Source organism: Rhinatrema bivittatum, chromosome 17, assembly GCF_901001135.1.
Source record: "Rhinatrema bivittatum chromosome 17, aRhiBiv1.1, whole genome shotgun sequence".
NCBI lineage: Eukaryota > Metazoa > Chordata > Amphibia > Gymnophiona > Rhinatrematidae > Rhinatrema > Rhinatrema bivittatum.
Genome location: NC_042631.1, coordinates 51,254,136 through 51,272,559, shown reverse-complemented (window position 1 = coordinate 51,272,559; position 18,424 = coordinate 51,254,136). Strand labels below are relative to the sequence as shown.

The window sequence follows — 18,424 nt, the reverse complement described above, 5'->3', positions numbered from 1 at the left end:
GTGTGGGAGGTTAAGGGTGGGACTTCCCCGGAGCCAATCAGCTCGCAGAGGAGGAGGAGTTTGCCAGGTATAAAAGAGACTCCCTAACCCAGCAGAGTCAGTCTCCTGCTGGGGACTGAAGGAGAAGGACCATGCTACCAGCTGCTCTGCAAGACTGGAACTTTGGTGCTCCTGCTTAGATGGAAGATGGATGACTGGTGTGACTTCCAGGAAGTTTTCAAGGGATCAGGAAAGCTTGTTCAGGGATTGGACCCTGGAACTGATGCAATTGATGGTGTACGGACCGGTGAAAGCGTCACAATTAGCAACCAGGAATTACTTATGACATCTGTTCCAACAACAATGCCTGACCAACAGATTTGTGTCTTAAAGACATTCAGTTCCACAATCCCGAATATGTTCTATTAGAAAGCATTGGCCAGTAATATGCAGTCATCAGATCTTAGGAGAAGGTCCTCTGTTTACATTCGCCAGAGGACAAAATTACATAAGAACATGCCATACTGGGTCAGACCAAGGGTCCATCAAGCCCAGCATCCTGTTTCCAACAGTGGCCAATCCAGGCCATAAGAACCTGGCAAGTACCCTAAAAACTAAGTCTATTCCATGTTACAGTTGCTAGTAATAGCGGTGGTTATTTAAGTCAACTTAATAGCAGGTAATGGACTTCTCCTCCAAGAACTTATCCAATCCTTTTTTAAACACAGCTATACTAACTGCACTAACCACATCTTCTGGCAACAAATTCCACAGTTTAATTGTGCGTTGAGTAAAAAAGAACTTTCTCCGATTAGTTTTAAATGTGCCACATGCTAACTTCATGGACTGCCCCCTAGTCTTTCTATTATCCGAAAGAGTAAAAAAGAGATTCACATCTACCCATTCTAGACCTCTCATGATCAAGAATAATACAATACATTACGTGCCAAAGAGAATGTCAGTTTTGTCTATTGAAATGGGAAATGATCATGTGATATTACGAACAAGCCAGAGCTTTGAGATCTTACATAACTGGACCTGTCAATCTACTCTGTTCATACGATGTCCCTATAATCTATGGTACGTGGGTAAAATCAAAAGAAAAATAAAAACCAGACTTATCGAACACTGGAGTTGTTTGAATAAAATTCATCTGAATGTTCCCATAGTGCCACATTGTCTCAAGAAACAACAAGCCTTCTAGGACTTGAAGTGGTCAATTCTAGACAACGTATGTGCAGACTGGCTCGGAGGGGACACAGTGTGAGCTCTCAGTCAGAGAGAGAAAATTTAGATCTTCTGCCTTAATACCATCGTGGAAGGCTGAACTCAGAAATTGAATGATAGTGGTTTTAATTATGCATTTTTTCAGCAATCTATCAGATTCATTTTGCTTTATTTCTTAAATATTTACATATACCATACATAGGTGCTATGCAATTAATTGTCATTTTGTCATCATGATGTCACGATAAAAACTAACCATACTCAACGAAGGCAGTCACTGATCAGAAAACTGACAGCTTCTTCCGTAGATGTATGCACCAACTTGTCATTAAAGGTATTTTTTCACCTTCACTGTGCAGCAGCATAACATCTGTGTGTCCTTGTTCTCTCACGTATGTCTCTTCAAAGTGACACACAGCATGGAAACACAGTGCTTACAGAGAGGAAAGTACCTTCTTTATGCATGAATTTATTGAACTTTAAAGTTTTTATTTGCAATAACAAAAATTCCTAAAAATTGGCAAGTTATTTAATCATGATTAAAGATTCATGATTAAACATGACCCACAGTATCAAAGTGAATTTAATTTCAACAGATACATGGGTGTTATGAGCAATCTTGTTGCATTCGCCTAATGACTCTAGCTGGGCTCTACATTTAAGTGAATTTCAGAGTGATACTGCAAAAACATTAATATTCAAAATTGAATGGGAATGCCTTTGAGATTTGATATCTTATACGAGTGCATTTCACATATTTCTGACTCACGTTTTTTGGTATATGTATAAAGCTAGACAGATTATGCAGATGATACCATGTATACAGAACAAAAAACAGATATACAGAAAAGTTCTCTGTATATGCAGACAAGGATACTGCACAAGTTATCTGGCTAAAAGCCACCTTTTGAATATTTTGAGCTATTCCAGCTAAATTATAGATGGCAAACTCATTAACCATCTACAGTAAGTTGGATAACATAAGGGCATTCTGGTGTGCAAGTAAATTAGCCAGATTAGTTATCCAGATAACTCTGGTCAGGGCAAAGAGTAGTCCTAAAGTTAAACTGATAAAGTCATCTGGCTATCTTCAATAGTATGGCTACCACCGAATATGCCTCCAACGTTAGCCAGAAAAGTTTATCTGGCTAACTTTGCTATCTGGGCAGTGACTCAAAATATATAAAATACTGGGTTTAGCGATATGTATGCAGTTAGGTATATCGTATATACAGAAAACAGCAACATATGCAGAGAGATATGATAAATACAGATAAGTATGTGGCACTCATGGAAGAGGAGAGCATATATAATCTTTCTATAAAGACTACTGCATATATTACACAGACATATTGTAAATGCAGGCAGATATACAGGGGATACAGAAGAGAGCTTCGCCACTTCTCCAGGCCGGAAGTTTTAAAGAAAGCAGCAAGAAACAGAAGCCTCAAGAGACTGAATGGGAAGTATGAACTGTTAACTCTTGGTTCTCAAAATCAGCAGCACAAAGTCCCCATAGCAAGAACATAAAAGTGCTGTTTGAGACTGGGAGATGATCTGATATGAACCATACCTGGTTACTCTCCTTAACAGGTTTCTTTTAAAACAGCAACTCTAGCAGATCAACTTAAACAATCCTCAGAGCTCAGCATAAAACCTTCACCTTAAAAAAAAAAAGCCCCAAGACCGACCAGAGTTCTGGGTTCAAAACTTCATTTTCTGGGAAAGTGAATATGAAGTCACATTAAGGTGTATATTTATGAAGGGCACATGCCAATTGTCCAATATACACAACAGAATGTGCAGTGTCGGATCCCAGTGTCCACAAGCCCAGGGGAGGTATCCAGTTTTAAGGTACAGAATAAAACAGGAGGTATGTTCCAGCACACACGATGGAAAGGCAGGTGTCAAGGGTCCAGTGTACACGATGGAAAGGGAGATTTACAATTTCAGTGAACACTGTGGGGAAAGATGTCAGGAGGAACAGGTGTCAAGAAAACTGTATATTCTTTGGAAGGTGAGGGGTCGGCCTATAGTATACACTGGGAGCAGCAAGAGATAGTAAACACGGTTGGGAGAAGATGTCAAAATACAATACACTTTGGAAGGGAGGGTGTCAGTATATATATATATAGGGGGAAATGTCTGATATAGTACACTACTGAGGGGAAGATATACATACACTGTGGAAGGGAAGGCATCAGTATACATACATATTTGGATATAGTATACACAGAAGAAAATGTATCAGACTACACTATAAAAAAAAAGGAAGTGTCAGATACAGTATGTACTGGAAATGTTAGGATGCAGTGTACCCCAAAATGAGCAAGGAAGAGTTTCAGTGAGGTGGAATGGCTGAAAACCACGCTCTCGCTGTAAATAAAATGTCTGTTGTCATTATCTCAGACATTCTTTATTTTTTTCTTAAATTCAAATGTTTCAGTCACAGAACTGGTAGAGCCTCCAGGAGAGCAAAGGAGGCCATCAGGGGTACAGAATCAAAAGGCCTCATTGAAGACCCCTTCTGCAGGAGATGAAAGAAAGGGGAGAGAGCTGAGGCTTCACCAAATGTTCTGCAGGAGCCCATCACTGGGACAGAGCAACACGCGTCACTGTACAAGAGACCAAATGTTCTACAGGAAAGAGGTTCTCCAAGACTCCGATTTTTCTTAAGGGAATTCCACAAGTTGTTCTTTTGACCTCTGCGGCGACAGATACTGAGGGTAAGAACTCTCTCCGGATCGCCATCTTCGCACCACATCTTGAGGAGGAATGGGAAAGGACACAGAGTAAAACCAATGCAGAGCCGAGGAAATCATTTCCTGGCACTCAGCGCTCTGGCTTGTTTTGTGCATCAAGTACAGAGCAGGATTAAAGCAGGACCAGAGTTGTAATTAGCTGCCAAGGACTCCAGGGCTGTTCAAAATATCCAGTGTGAAACTACAGTTTCTGGTGTCTCCCCCTCCAGAGTCCATCTGGTTTTCCATTGTTCTCTGGCTCGGGTGGCGTACAATGGCACTGCCCACACCGGGGCCTCACCGGCTGAAAGAAAGAAAGGGAAGGTCACTTACTTTTTTTTATTAGTGGGTTTCTAACCCGCTTTTCCCAGATTCAAAGTGGGGAAACAACAACAACAACAAAACCGAAGAGAGTCATAAAACATAAAAAGAAATCACCCTAAGAAAAATTTAAAAAAGCTAAAATGTAACAAACACAGCTGAAACTAGAAAACACCAAAATCAGAGAAATACTTTATCATTTAAAGACTGAGACAAAAAGCCATGATTTCAGTTTTCTGAAACGTGTAAAATCCGTTTCCAGCCAAAGCTCTACGAAAAGAATTCCAGAATTGAGGGGCCACAAAAGAAAAAGGTTTGTCCCTGGTACCCACAAATCTTTCACATTTTGAACTCCTGTGAAGAACCTAAGGGGTAGATTTTAAAAGGCCCGCCCGCATAGCTGCAGCTATTTTGGAACATGCGTGCATCGACATGCACATATCATAAAATACAATTCCCGGGCGCGCGCGCACATGGGGGGTGTTTCAATTACACGCTTTTTCTCAATTCTCTACCCCCCTACCTAACCCTCCTCCCTTTTCTCCTCTCCGCCCCGACTCCTAAATCTACCCTAGTACACCCCCCTCTTTTTTTTTTTTTAAACTTACCTGCTCTGATGAGCAGAAGTAAGTTATGCGTGCCAGCCGGTGCTGTCCCGGTCCACCCCCCCGCCCTGTCTTCTGGCCTGGCACTTCTGCGCGTGGCTGGGCCTTTTCGAAAATGCGTGCAGAGCGTGCATGGCCCAGCCATGCGCATAACCCCCAAATTTTATGCGCGCAGGGCTTTTAAAATTCAGGCTTAAGGTTTCGAAGTCTGTGGGCAAATCGCAGGCATGCTAACCTGACTGCCCGTGCCTCTAGTCGGTTGATGTTCCACCCCGACTCTTCTCTGTTCCATCGCCCCTGGGCGGTTAGCTCTTCGCAGTGTGCTCCCCAGCCGCTCAGGCTGGCATCTGTAGTGAGCAGGGTCCAGGTTGGGGAGGACATCCTTTACCCCCAGCTCATGTGGCCGGGCTGCAGCCACCACCATAACTGATTCCGTACTCTGGCCGGTAGGGGTAGATGCACGGTGTAGTTCTGTAATCGTGGGCGCCACCGAGATAGGAGGGCGCGCTGTAATGGTCTCATATGGGCCCGTGCCCATGGTATTACTTCCAGAGTGGAGGCCATTAGGCCGAGGACCTGTAGGTAATCCCAAGCTGTGGGTCGAGTGGTGCTTACCAGATTCTGCAAGCGATCCCGGAGTTTCGATTTCCTCTTGGAAGTCAGGCTGATCTTGTCTTCCTGGGTGTCGAATCGGGCACCTAGGTATTCCAGCGACTGCGAAGGCTGTAGGGAACTCTTGTGTATGTTGACTACCCATCCTAGGCTTTCCAGAAGAGATATAACTCTGTTGGTTGCCTGGTGGCTCTCCTCCGGTGACTTTGCCCTGATCAGCCAATCGTCTAGGTAGGGATGGACGAGAATGCCTTCCTTCCTGAGTGACGCCGCCACCACTACTATTACCTTGGTAAAGGTCCGTGGCGCGGTGGCTAACCCGAATGGTAGAGCCCGGAACTGAAAGTGCTGATCCAGGACTTTGAAGCGTAAGTAACGCTGGTGATCCCGATGAATTGGGATATGCAAATAGGCCTCTGAGAGATCCAGGGATGTGAGATACTCCCCTGGCTGTATTGCACTTCGGACTGACCGCAGAGTTTCCATGCGAAATCCTGGGACCCGTAAGTGCCGGTTGACTGACTTGAGGTCCAGGACGGGTCTGAAGTTGCCCCCCTTCTTGGGGACAATGAAATAAATGGATTAATGCCCAGAATTTATCTCCCATGCAGGCACTGGGATTATGGCTTTCAGGGACAGGAATCTCTCCAAGGTAGCTGCCAGCACCGCCCTCTTGAGGGGCGGACAAGGCGATTCCACAAACTTGTCCGGAGGGAGATGAAGGAAGTCCAGGTAATACCCTTCCCGGAGAATGGCGAGGACCCACTGGTCCGAAGTAATCTCGACCCACCTGCGGTAAAATAGGGTTAGCCTGCCCCCTATGGCTTCTTCCCCCAGATGGGTCGGCTGATTCTCATTGTGGGGTGCGGCCGGGACCCGACCCCGAGCCGGCTCCCCTCTTGTCGTGCCTGGTCCGAAAGGACTGGTTCCGGAAGAGGAAGTGACGTCACTTCCCATGCTGGCTGCCTCTTAGCGGAGCTCTCAGCCCCGGAGCACTTTTCGCACAAAGAAACCGTGCCACCCACCCGAATCGCGGCGATTTTAGTGCGCTTGGGACGCGGACAGCAGAGGGGCCATGGCGCAAAAAAAAAAAAGTGGACTTTGCCAAATTTTCATATAACAAAGGGGGAGATGTGCCGGACCTCCAGGGCCCTAAAATGGCAGCGGCAGACGAACAGGAGACCTCTGAGCACATGGAACCAGACCAGGACTTCCCGGACTCAGAGCGGCCCCTCCAATCCGAGATGCGCTCCTGGTTTATGAAGCCGAGGCGCGACATTAAAGGCTTTAAAACAGAAATTGCAGAAAAGCTGCAGGAAATGAGAGAGGACAACGCGGCCTTGGGCCGCCGCGTGGATGAAGCGGACCTTCGCCTAGATGAACATGAGGAGCGCTGGCAGCAGCAGGAGGTAACTGCATTAAAAGCTGCACAAACGGACTTGGAGGACAAACTAGAGGATTTGGAGAACAGGTCCAGGTGCTGCAACCTTCGTTTTAAAGGCTTTCCTGAAACAGAGGAATATCAGGGACTGTGTCTCTATTATTTAAAAAATCTGTCTCTGGATTCTTGGGACTTCGGAGAATGGCAGCGAGGGTAATGTCTCGGATCCTGGGATAGAACGAGCGCATCGGTCTCTGGGACCCAAGTCCGGCAACAGGGTACGTGACATTATAGGCATAGGAGTGAAAGCAGACTACAAAGAGAAGCTCACTGCAGCGGCCAGGAAGCAGCGGGTTTGGAGTTGGGAGGGGAATGAAATTTCCATTTATGCAGACCTGGCGGCGAGTACTCTGCGCAAACGAATGGCTCTCCGACCGGTCACCTCTGCTTTGGCCAGTGCTTCTATACGCTACAGATGGCTCTTCCCTTTCAGCCTCTGGTTCCAAGTGGATGGGAAATCCTATAAAGTTCGTAGTTTGGAAGAGGCGGTGCAAGCCCTGAAAGCAGTGGGTATCACCGCGGATATACTGGTGACTAAAGAGGTGGCTTCTTCCAGCTCCAGACCAGCAACCCCACGCTGGCAACGGGTTACCAAAGGAGGCCGTCGGCTTCGGAGGAACACCAGTGACAACGGGGAATCTGGGACTCTCACCTGAATTGCCTAGACAATCCAGTTGTCTGGGTTCTTAATGACTGGTTGTCACGAAACTGACTGCTTACTCAGATGCGAATCAGTGTCTTTGTTCGCTTATTTCATGGGGTGGGTCTATTCAGTTGTCAAAGCGTTTACTAACACTTTAGGATTATCAACAGATTGCTCCGGGGGGGGGGGGCAGACACCGCTCCCCGGCATGGTTTCTTCCTCCGTATTCTTCTCTGGAAGGTGTGGAACCTTCCAGGTTATTTGGTGGGGGGGGGGGGGGGGCGGGGGGTGTTTTGCTTCATAATGCCAGGTTTTCACGCTTTTAGAGTGTTATGTGGTAGTCAGAATGGCCTGGGGTTCCCCGGGCTCAAGCACTGGTATGGCTGGGTTTGGGGTTTTGTTATTGGATTCTTATGTGCAGGCCCTCTGATGTGGGTTTGGGGGAGGGAGGTGCAAAGATACCAAGATTATGACCACAATTACCTTCCTCTCCCTTAATGTTAAGGGCTTAAACTCAGGCAGGAAACGGAAGCTTTTATTTCAGGAAATGGACAGGTTATCTGCCCAGGTGATTTATGTCCAAGAAACTCACCTACGTAAGCGTTATGAGGGCCTATTACGCTCGGATAAATACCCTCATCAATTTTGGGTGGCAGCAACACCTGCCTCCAGATATTCGGGTGTGGGAATATTAGTGCATAAAGATATTCAATTTGAGGTACGGAATATCCTTTCTGACCCGCTAGGCCGATATCTTCTCCTTAATGTGGTTTTGGGCGGGGAGTCCTATACACTTTGTTCTGTGTATGGTCCTACCTCTCAGAAGGAAGCGTTTTATACTAAATTGAATAAGCTTTTAGTAGATCATTTATTTATTTATTTATTTTGTATACCGACATTCGATCGAAATATCACATCGGTTTCCAGATAACAGGTTGAATAGGGCGAGAACTGCCCTATTTTACATTGTAACATGCGGATGGAAGTGTTATTTTGGGGGGGGGGATTTCAATTTGACGCTTAATCCCCGTTTTGATAACTCGGCGGGCTCCAGCTCTGACCCTGCCCTGGCCAGAAAGGCGCTCAAACAGGTCCTTACGCTTATAGCTGGGGTGGATGTCTGGCGTTCTCACTTTCCTACTTCCCGCAGCTATACCTATTTCTCACCCTCGCATAACAGCTATTCCCGCCTGGATATGTTCATGATTGACCGGACCAAACTTAATGCAGTAACAGGGGTTGATATCGAACCCATAGTTTGGTCGGATCATGCGCCTGTATGGTTTAAATTGTGTACTGGCCCGGCGTTTTTGGCGGCTGAATGACTCCCTCTTGGAAGATGGTACCTTCCAGAAGCAATTGGCTCGGGAAATTCGTGAATTTCTCCTTCATAATGACACCGGGAAGGTAGGGGCTGGGACACTGTGGGAGTGTTTAAAGTGTGTCTTACGAGGCTCCTGTATTGCGAGAGCTTCGTTTGGTAAGCAACAGCGGGACCAAGAGCGCCAGACGTTACTGAAGGCCTTGTCTAAGATGGAGCAGGCTCATATGAGGGACGGAGCTGGCTCTACGCAGCGGGGTCCCATTCAGGAGTTGCGGGATAAGATTACGGCATTAGACTCTGCCCGTATTGCCCACCAATTGAAATTAGCCCAACAGCGATTTTTTGAGGGTGGGAACAAGGCTGGACGTTACTTAGCCCACAGCCTTAGACTGAAGCAGGCACAAGCCACTATTTTAAAAATAAAGGATCCCTCTGGGGGGCTCCTTACTGACAATGCCTCTATTCGGTGTTGCTTTCATAGATTTTATTCTGCTCTATACTGTGAGGATACTGATATACAGGAAGTTTCGATTGAGGCATACCTGTCTCGGCTTCCCCTCCCTACACTGACGGCAGCCCAGCGACAATTTTTGGATAGGGACATCTCCGCTATAGAACTTCAGGAAGCTATCGACTCCCTCAAATTGGGGAAATCCCCGGGCCTCGATGGATATACTCCCCGGTTTTATAAATATTTGCTACGGCCCTTGCCCCTCTTATGTTGAAATTCTTTAATTCCCTGAAAACGGGGTTGACCTTGTCTGCACAGGCCAATTTGGCAGGAATTACACTATTACTTAAACCTGACCGGGACCCATCCGTTTGTGGTTCTTATCGGCCCATTTCTTTATTGAATATAGATGTTAAATTACTGGCAAAAATTTTGGCGAACCGCTTGAATTGTTTTATTTCTCAATTGGTGGGGATAGATCAGGCTGGCTTTATTCCTGGGCGGACTACTGCGGATAATGTTCACAAAATTCTGGACATTATCTGGTATGCCCAAACACATAAAATCCCGGCAGTGGCTCTGTCAATTGATGCTGAAAAAGCATTCGACCGTGTGCACTGGCCTTATCTTTTTCAGACTTTGGAGCACATGGGGTTTGGCTCCTCTTATTTACAGTGGTTGGGTCAGCTCTATCACTCCCCCAGGGCATGTTTAAAGGTAAATGGAGGCTACTCAGCTCCTTTTGATGTGGGCAGGGGGACTAGGCAGGGTTGCCCGCTATCCCCCCCTCCTCTTTGCTTTATTTCTTGAGCCGTTTGCTATCTCCATACGCGGCAATGCTGACATTTCTGGGATACCTGTGGGTGACCTGTTCCCTAAGATATCCCTATATGCAGATGACCTTTTGTTTACGCTTTCTGATCCTGCCGACTCCCTCGACTGTTATTGCTGAGATGGAGGCTTTCGGCAGGGTCTCTGGTTTTGCCGTAAATTGGGAAAAATCAGAGGTTCTTAACATCAATCTACAATCCCGCATGGTTCATTTACTTCAGGAGCTGTTCCCCTTTAAATGGGCCAAAACCCAAATTAAATATCTGGGCATTCAGCTTAGTGCAACGCAAGATTTGCTTTCCATTAACTATGCCACGCTTTGGACTAAATTAGCAAAGGATATGGAAGAGTGGAGTCGATACCAGATATCTTGGTTGGGTAGAATGGCTGCCTTTAAAATGAATGTCCTTCTGAAATTATTGTATCTTTTTCAGACACTCCCAGTGTTGGTCCCCATGTCTATGTTAAAACAATGGCAGTGAAGGTGTATGGCTTTCATTTGGGCTGGTAGGCGACCCCGGGTAGCCTGTAGAGTACTCACACAACCTAAATGTAGAGGTGGCCTGGGAGTCCCGGACCTTATCCGATACTACCGTGCTGCTCAGTTCAAAAAATTGGTAGATTTACAATCATCCCGCAGGCAGAAGCTGTGGGTTCTTATTAATCAGGAACTCCTAGGCTCTGTTCCGATCGGCAGCCTTATATGGCAGCCTAAACATACCTGGACGGTGAATCCGGGGGCGGTGTTACCTCCCTCTACACTCATGCTGCTTCATCTGTGGCATCACTATGGTACTATCCTAGTGGGAAATAGGGAATACCATGCTAGTACCCATTTATATTACAATAAAGCCTTCAGTCCGGGCTGTGAGAACTCAATTTTTTTTAGACTGGAGAAGGCGGGGCATCACGACGTGGGGACATGTTTGGGGCTCTACAGCTTTACGCTCATTTGCCGATCTTCAGCGAGCCTATGACTTACCTGAGTCGGCTCTGTACCCCTATTTGCAATTGGCTCATTTTGCTAAAGCCACCAGGCTTTGTTCTCCACTTGCTCAGGAACCCTCTGCTTTCGAGAAACTATGTGAGAGGGCTCATAGTTGCACTAAAATGCTATCTAGGCTCTATCAACTGTTATTGGTACAGGATCCTCCTCTTTACACCTTTCAGAAGGCCTGGGAGCATGACCTTCAGGTCAGCTGGACCCCTTGGATATGGAAGTCTGTCTTTCAGCGGCTGGGCAGGGGACATTGCTGCCTCTCTTATTGAGAACTCGAATAAGCTATTATACCGCTGGTACAAATGTTCCTCACAGGTACATAAATTCTTGCCTTTATATCCAGATACTTGCTGGCGAGGCTGTATGGAGGAGGGCACGTTCTATCATATGTGGTGGACCTGCTCCCATGTTAGGTTGGTCTGGAGGCAGGTATCCCAATGGTTGAGCAATCTTTTCCCGGGGCTGCCCTCTCTTACCCCCTGCTCAGGCGTTGTTGGGCTTGGCACCCACTGGGCTATCGCAGGATTCCAATCAGTTAGTTCAATATATCTCTACTGCCAGTCGCTGTGAGATAGCACGTTTATGGAAAGACACCAGAACTCCCAAGATAGAGGACATTCACAACAGAGCGGAAAATTTATTTATTATCCAGAATTACAGCATTCAATTTGGCACCCATACCAAAAATGGCTTTCTAGTGAACCAGTGGGTCCTTCGCCTTAAATATTATGTTAGTGGTGGGAGCCTTTCGCTTTCCATAATTATTTTGGGAGTAACCCCATAGGTTCATATATCCTCTATTGTGAGACACCATGTACGCTATGCTTTTCTAATTTTCCTTTGTCATTGTGAAGCTAGGGGGGGGCGGGGGGTGGGGTGATATGTTCATTAAACGTAAACAACCTGGTTCTGATACTCTATGATGTTTCACCTACAGTTGTTCCCGGCTGTGTCTGCAGATTTATGCAGTTTATTATGTTTACTTCATTTACTATTTGTGTGGTCCGATTTGTAGGTTTCATTATGTTGTTGTTTCAATAAAAACCTTTAATAACGAAAGGACTGGTTCCTGGTCTGAGAACGAGGTGCTTGGTAGCGAGCCCTGTAAGGATTGAAGCATTGAGAGCTTCTACCTCTGGATGGTCTAGGAAAAGGGCACTAGGTCCTCCTTGACCTGTCTTCCGGTAGACGGGGTAATGGAGATGCGCCCCATTTATTAGCCAGTTTCTAGAGGTCGCTGCCGAACAGGAGGGATCCCTTAAAGGGCATTCTTGTAAGGCGAGTCTTGGAGGAGGAGTCTGCCGACCAATTTCATAGCCAGAGGTGTCTTCTGGCTGCCACTGAGGATGACACTCCCTTGGCTGCCGTACGAACCAAGTCGGAGGCAGCGTCAGTGAGGAACGAGAGGGCTGATTCCATTTCTTCTCCCGGGGTGTTGTTCCTGGCTTTTGATAAGCAGGAGCGCGTCACCACGGTGCAGCAGGTCGCGATTCGTAAGGACATGGCTGCCACCTCAAAGGCTTGTTTCAGAATGGCGTCCATGTGCCGGTCATGTGCATCCTTGAGGGCCGCCCCTCCCTCCACGGGAATGGTGGAGCGCTTCACAATTGCGCTAACTATGGCGTCTACCATCGGGCACGCCAGCAGCTCCTTGGTTGCCGGGTCTAGGGGGTACATGCTAGACAAAGCCCGACCCCCTTTGAATGAAGCCTCCGGCGCATTCCATTCCAGATCGATTAACTGCTGTGCTGCTTGTAGAAGGGGAAAATGGGGGGCCGTTTGATGCAGGCCCTCTAGCAGGGGGTTCATCCTAGGTTCCCCTGGGGTGCCCTGGCCCGGGATAGCCAGCTCCGACAGGTATTGAGAGACCAGGTCTGGAAGATCCTCCTTAGGAAAGAAGCGTCTCATGGTTCGATACGGTTCTATCCCCGAGGGGAGTTCTCCCTCCTTGGGGGGTTCGCCATCTTCCTCGGAGTAATCAGAGTCCCTATAAGTGGGGCTTCCGGGTGGCGAGTGCCATGCGTAGGGGTCTTGAGGGTCCCGGGGCAGGGTCATCCGGTATGTATGGGTCCGGTCGGGGATCAGACTGCATCTTGACGAAGGCATTAATCCCCTTGAATAATTCCACCCAGGAGAGCGAAGCAGGTTCTAGCCGTAGGGGCACCAGGTCTGCGAGGATCCCTGGCTGCTCACCGCGGTCTGCTAGGTTCGGGGTGTTCCCTGAGGAACTGGCAGTCAGTCAAACTGGGCTGAGACCGGCCCTGGCCTGGAACTCCCAGGGCCTCCTCACATTGGGCACAAAGGGAGTCTGCTTCCTCGCTCTGTGTGGCTCTGAGGTGGCATGCTGAGCAGAGGCCTACAGCTCGTATGCCCGATTCTGGAGGTGCAGGCTCTGCGGCCGCAGGAGTTCTCATATGCTCCATCGCGTCTGAGCTCCTATCAATGAGCGCCTATGAACGTGCGCCTATCAGCGTGTGCTTAACAATGCGCTTAGCAATGTGCGCGTAGCAATGTGTGCCTTTATCAAGCAATGGGCCCCCAAGTATTCTCGAGTGCCTAACATACGCGCCCGTCGCCCCGCTTAGATCGAGGTGGCGAACCAGGGCAGATGGCGACGGCGAGCAGGCAGGCAAAATGGTGACCTCCTTGGTGGGCTGCCACGTAGGCAGACCCTGCTAGTCCTCGCTCTTCGGAGACCAGTAAAGATGTACGCCTTACCTGATCTTCGGCGCTTCCCGGCTGCGACCCGGGCGGTCTCCGGCTGCGGGGGGAGAGGGTAAGTACCGTCACCGCCGCGCTCGAGGAAGTGCACCTGCTGCCTCTAAGCTGCGCCCGAACACGTCTCGCTCGGGGGCTAAGTCCTCACCGGGACTGAGGCTGCCTCTATGCCGCGCCCGAGCCCTTCTCACTCGGGGGCTAGGTCCCTGCCACGATCCGGCCACCGGACCGAGGTGCTTACCTCCGAGGGACCACGGAAATCACCTCGGGAAACTCAACTGGGGGAGGGACCCGAGGGTATCACCGCAGGAGTGCGGGGCTCGTCTTCAGGTAGGATTTCTGCTAAGAATTTAGTCGTTATAATTTGGAAAAACGCTCAGCGAGCGTAAGGTAGCTCCAAACTGCTTTGGAGACGGAAATTACTGAGTTGCTGCACTTCCTGTGGGGGTATATGTACCCTGTGCTGACGTCAGATCTGTCTAACTGCTAGCACGAGCACACTATACCCACTTGTTTTGAGTCCATCTGCTACACGCTAGGAAATTGGATTATTTGAAAAATAGCAAAAAAAAAATAAATGCCAAAATTGTATGCAAAGTGAGGGTTCCATATGTGCAGTAGCTAGAAGAAAGACTGAGGTGCTCATGAGGCAGCAACTGAGTGCAGGAACACCCATGAATGCCCAGAAACCCTTTTGAATTCTGAGAGCGGGATTTGTGTTGGCACTATCTGACGATATCATCGTAGTTAAGGCTGATTTAATTCTGCTTGTCGATGGATAATATGGGAAAACAGCCAAATCTGAAGAAGGTAGACAAAGTCAAAATATTACCCATGGTGACTGCTTCCAATTGAAAAAACACACAGTAATGAGCAAACTCCTGGGTTGTTACCAAAAACAGCACAGACAGATGCCAATCAGGATCAATAAAGGGCTCAACAAGGGGCAGGCCTCTTAGGTATATCACTTTAACAATGGCCGCTTGCATTAATATCCAATGAAGACACTGTATCTGATTCTTTGGGAGGACCTGCACTGTAATCTTTCCATTGCTGACACCTTCCAATGGGAGGCCCTTCATTGCTGCTCTTTCAGTCATGATGCTAATTGTATGGATAACACATTCTCACCATATTCTATTCACTTGTCACAATATTACACATTAAACATATTTTCAAGAGGGCATGAATGTATTTTGCTCATCTGTCAGATCAATCATTTACCACACTCTCCCTATCACATTCACCTGTGTCACGATATTGCACATTTACCACATCCTCAAAAATCCCCTCCATATCCTCCCTCGTGTCACATCACACATTTACCACATCCTGAAACACATTCATTATATTTTAACTGTTTATGTGGTACATGCATTTATTAAAGAAAGAAATAAATAGAAATAAATAATAAATCCTGACAGATCCTCCCCATATCCTCCTTACCTCCACATTTACCACCTCCTCACCTGTGTCATGACATCACATATTTACCAACTCCTCACAGATCTCCCCCATGGGCAGTGGAATGGCTTTTTGGTTGGGGTTAGGCCAAACAAATCAGCCAAGCTCTATCCTCAGCCTCAACACCCTTCTCTCACAGCCTGCCAGCCACAAGCCCTTCCTTGATCTCCCCCCCCCAGCTAGCCATTCCTGTCCTCTCCTCAGCCAGGCAGCATTAATACTCCAGCCAGTCCCCATTCTGAGATCCCCAGACACCCCCCCCCCTTCCCCAGCCAGCCTCAGACCCTCTGACCTTGAGCCTCCACAACCAATAAGTTAGTACGCTTGCCTTCCTTCCACTTCCATCCCAGCAAGCCATTCACTGTACTCCAGCAGGCACAGTATAGCTCTCTGCGAATATGAATCTATACTCTCATGGTGATCTAATGAAACTCAGTATGGGAATACAGGCACCTGCAAAGCTCAAACTTGCAGACATCCATGTGGTGCCTGCAGGAGAACTTCTGGTTTGGCACCACTTGAAAGTTAGTGGGGCCAAGGCCCGGATAGCCCCCTCCCCATTTTGATGCATATAGATCCCCCCATATCCTCCTCACCTGTGTCACGATATCACACATTTACAATTTAGGCAGCCCTGGCCACTTTCATCTGGAGGATTCAATTTGCGCAATTTGTGCTGACGGATCTCTCGGACTAAAGTGTAGAAAGCGTCTTCAACTCCCTGTAACAAGAAGGTCTATCATAAACCACCAAAAGACGTCTTACAGACCAGTGATACCTGTATACTCCACAGAACATGACATCTAGATATATCTCCCCATCATAAGAGCAAGGAATGGAAACCTCTTTACCATTCTCCTACCTGTCTGGTCTTTGCTGATGTCTCTATGTATGGGATTCCATAACTCCTGGCGAGGTCCTGTGCCTGCCGTGTGTCCACTGTCCGCACCGGCAAGTCACACTTATTCCCCACTAACACCATGGGCACATCATCCGAGTCCTTCACCCGCTTTATCTGTTCACTGTGAGGACAGACAGGGGTTAGCACAGCCAAACAACAAGAGCAATCAAAATCAGGCTAGCTGGGAATGCAGCAACACCTAATGGGCTAGACATGATCCACATTAGGCAGGTTCCAGAAGGAGTCATGCTTTGTGGCTCCTTAACAAGGGCTTTCAGTGCAATGGATGGGCTGAGGTGAGAGGAAGATAGAAAAACAGGGGGAAAACCCAGGCATTTCTGAATGAAGGCTCAAAGGTTTGTAGCAATAGAAGATGGTTCTGAGTGAGCTGGAAGTCCAAAGGAGCAGAAGGGAACTGCTGGATCCAAAAAAAATAAAGACAGATGACATCACATGAAGAGTATAGAGACTGACAAAGGATGAGGAGTCTCCTGTTTTCATCCTTTTCCCATGTATGGGACCCCATTTGATTTAGGAATTTTTACAGCATATTGGCAGGTGAGAGAAATTTCTGTTTTATTTGGGTTTAGGTTTGGTTTAAGTTGTTTAGCGTTTGTGCTTATTTTGCTTATGTAATTGGCTTCTCTCAGTATTCATAGGCACGAGAAGGTTCCATTGCTTAAAAATAGCAACTGGCGGTACAAAATCCACCCTGGGGTTATGGGGCTGGCTCTCTGGGTAGTCTGGGAGAGCATTTGACTGGCTGAGCCTAGGCATATTATTGTGTGCAATCTCAGATTAATTATAGTAGTGCGGAGGGCATCCAGACAGAGTATGCATGCTTGTGAGTGTGGGCAGCTACATATGTATAATTGCCTGTAGTGAATGAAGAATTATAAATCTGGGTAATGCATATGAGGTTGTGTATGGGTTTTCATGTTTTTGGTTTAGCTGTTTATTGAAGAAGTAACAGTTTTTTTTTTAATAATTAAATGTTTATTAGACAGAACTATTGCATAGTCAACAAGCACAAAATAAGTGACCATAACCATCAATACATAACCATAGGTCAAACTGAGAAAATAGCAATCACAAATAAAGGTGTACTGCCAAACCTCTGCAAAGTGTGATTTGTCCTGTGATTTTTTTTTACCCAACTTACCACCCCCTCCCTTAACTCTCCCCACTCTCTCCGTTATACATAAATTACCAATACAGAATATAAAAATAATGCTATAATACATAGAACTGTATGTGAACCTAAGATCCTGGACTATACTAACACAATCCCTGGTTCTCCTGCCATTTGATATAGGCCTTCTAAGTCTTATCAAAACGAGGCAGATAGTCATGAATTATAGTGCACAAGAAAGTAGAGATGTGAATCGGAACCAGAATCGGTTTGGATTTCAGTTCCGATTCACATCTCTACAAGAAAGCAAGCTTAATTTGAACTTTGGATTTAAGGGGGACTCCTGGTTTCTGCTAGCAAGCAGCCAATTCACAATGGGCCACCATAATAATAAACTGGATCAGGTGACTACAGCTCTCCGGCAACATACTGATATCCACAAAAAGTAGATGCAATCTAGGATTGCAGTTCAGCTTGTGACCCATGATCTCAAAAATAAAGTCAATGACCATACTCCAATAGTCTACCAAATTAGGGTATTCTCACCGGATATGGTAGAAATGTCCCATGCTACCACAATCCTGCCAGCACCTGTCAGACACCCCTAAAAACATTTTAGAGATTCTGGCCAGGGTGAGATACCATCAATATAATAATTTATATCCATTCTCCATAAGCCTGGAGGAAATCATACCCCTAACCGTCATTAGGTAACACAGGTCCCAGTCAGAGACTTCCAACATTACCTGCCCTTTCCCAGCCTATAACATGCTTATGTTTTGCTAGGACCTCCCCCAACAGTAACACAGATTTTAGAAATGGCCTTTGGAATCGCTGTCAATTTGAAACATAACTCCTCAAATCGTGATTTAGGTCTCTACAATGTTGTCAAAACTCACTGGGAATGAGCAAAGGAAAACAGTTGCAGGTAGAGAAATCTGTCCCTCTGTCAAGGGATACCTCTGGGAAATTGTCTCAAAGCAATAAACAGAACTCGCGTCCCAGACTTGATCCAATCTGATAATCCCCACCCT

At 46.9% G+C, this 18,424-nt stretch overlaps 1 protein-coding gene across 2 annotated transcripts in view; it reads right to left on the bottom strand.

Moving 5' to 3' along the window:
• Positions 1-984: 984 nt before the first annotated feature.
• Positions 985-18,424, bottom strand: part of HRAS (HRas proto-oncogene, GTPase) — a 59,911-nt gene continuing 42,471 nt past the window's right edge. For both annotated transcript variants that reach the window (XM_029582735.1, XM_029582736.1), the window contains exons 4-6: positions 16,220-16,379; positions 15,954-16,078; positions 985-4,251 (exon numbers count right to left, since the gene is read on the bottom strand). In XM_029582735.1, coding sequence (XP_029438595.1) covers positions 15,959-16,078; positions 16,220-16,379 — 280 coding nt within the window. In that variant the 3' untranslated portion in view covers positions 985-4,251; positions 15,954-15,958. The remainder of the gene's footprint in view (positions 4,252-15,953; positions 16,079-16,219; positions 16,380-18,424) is intronic.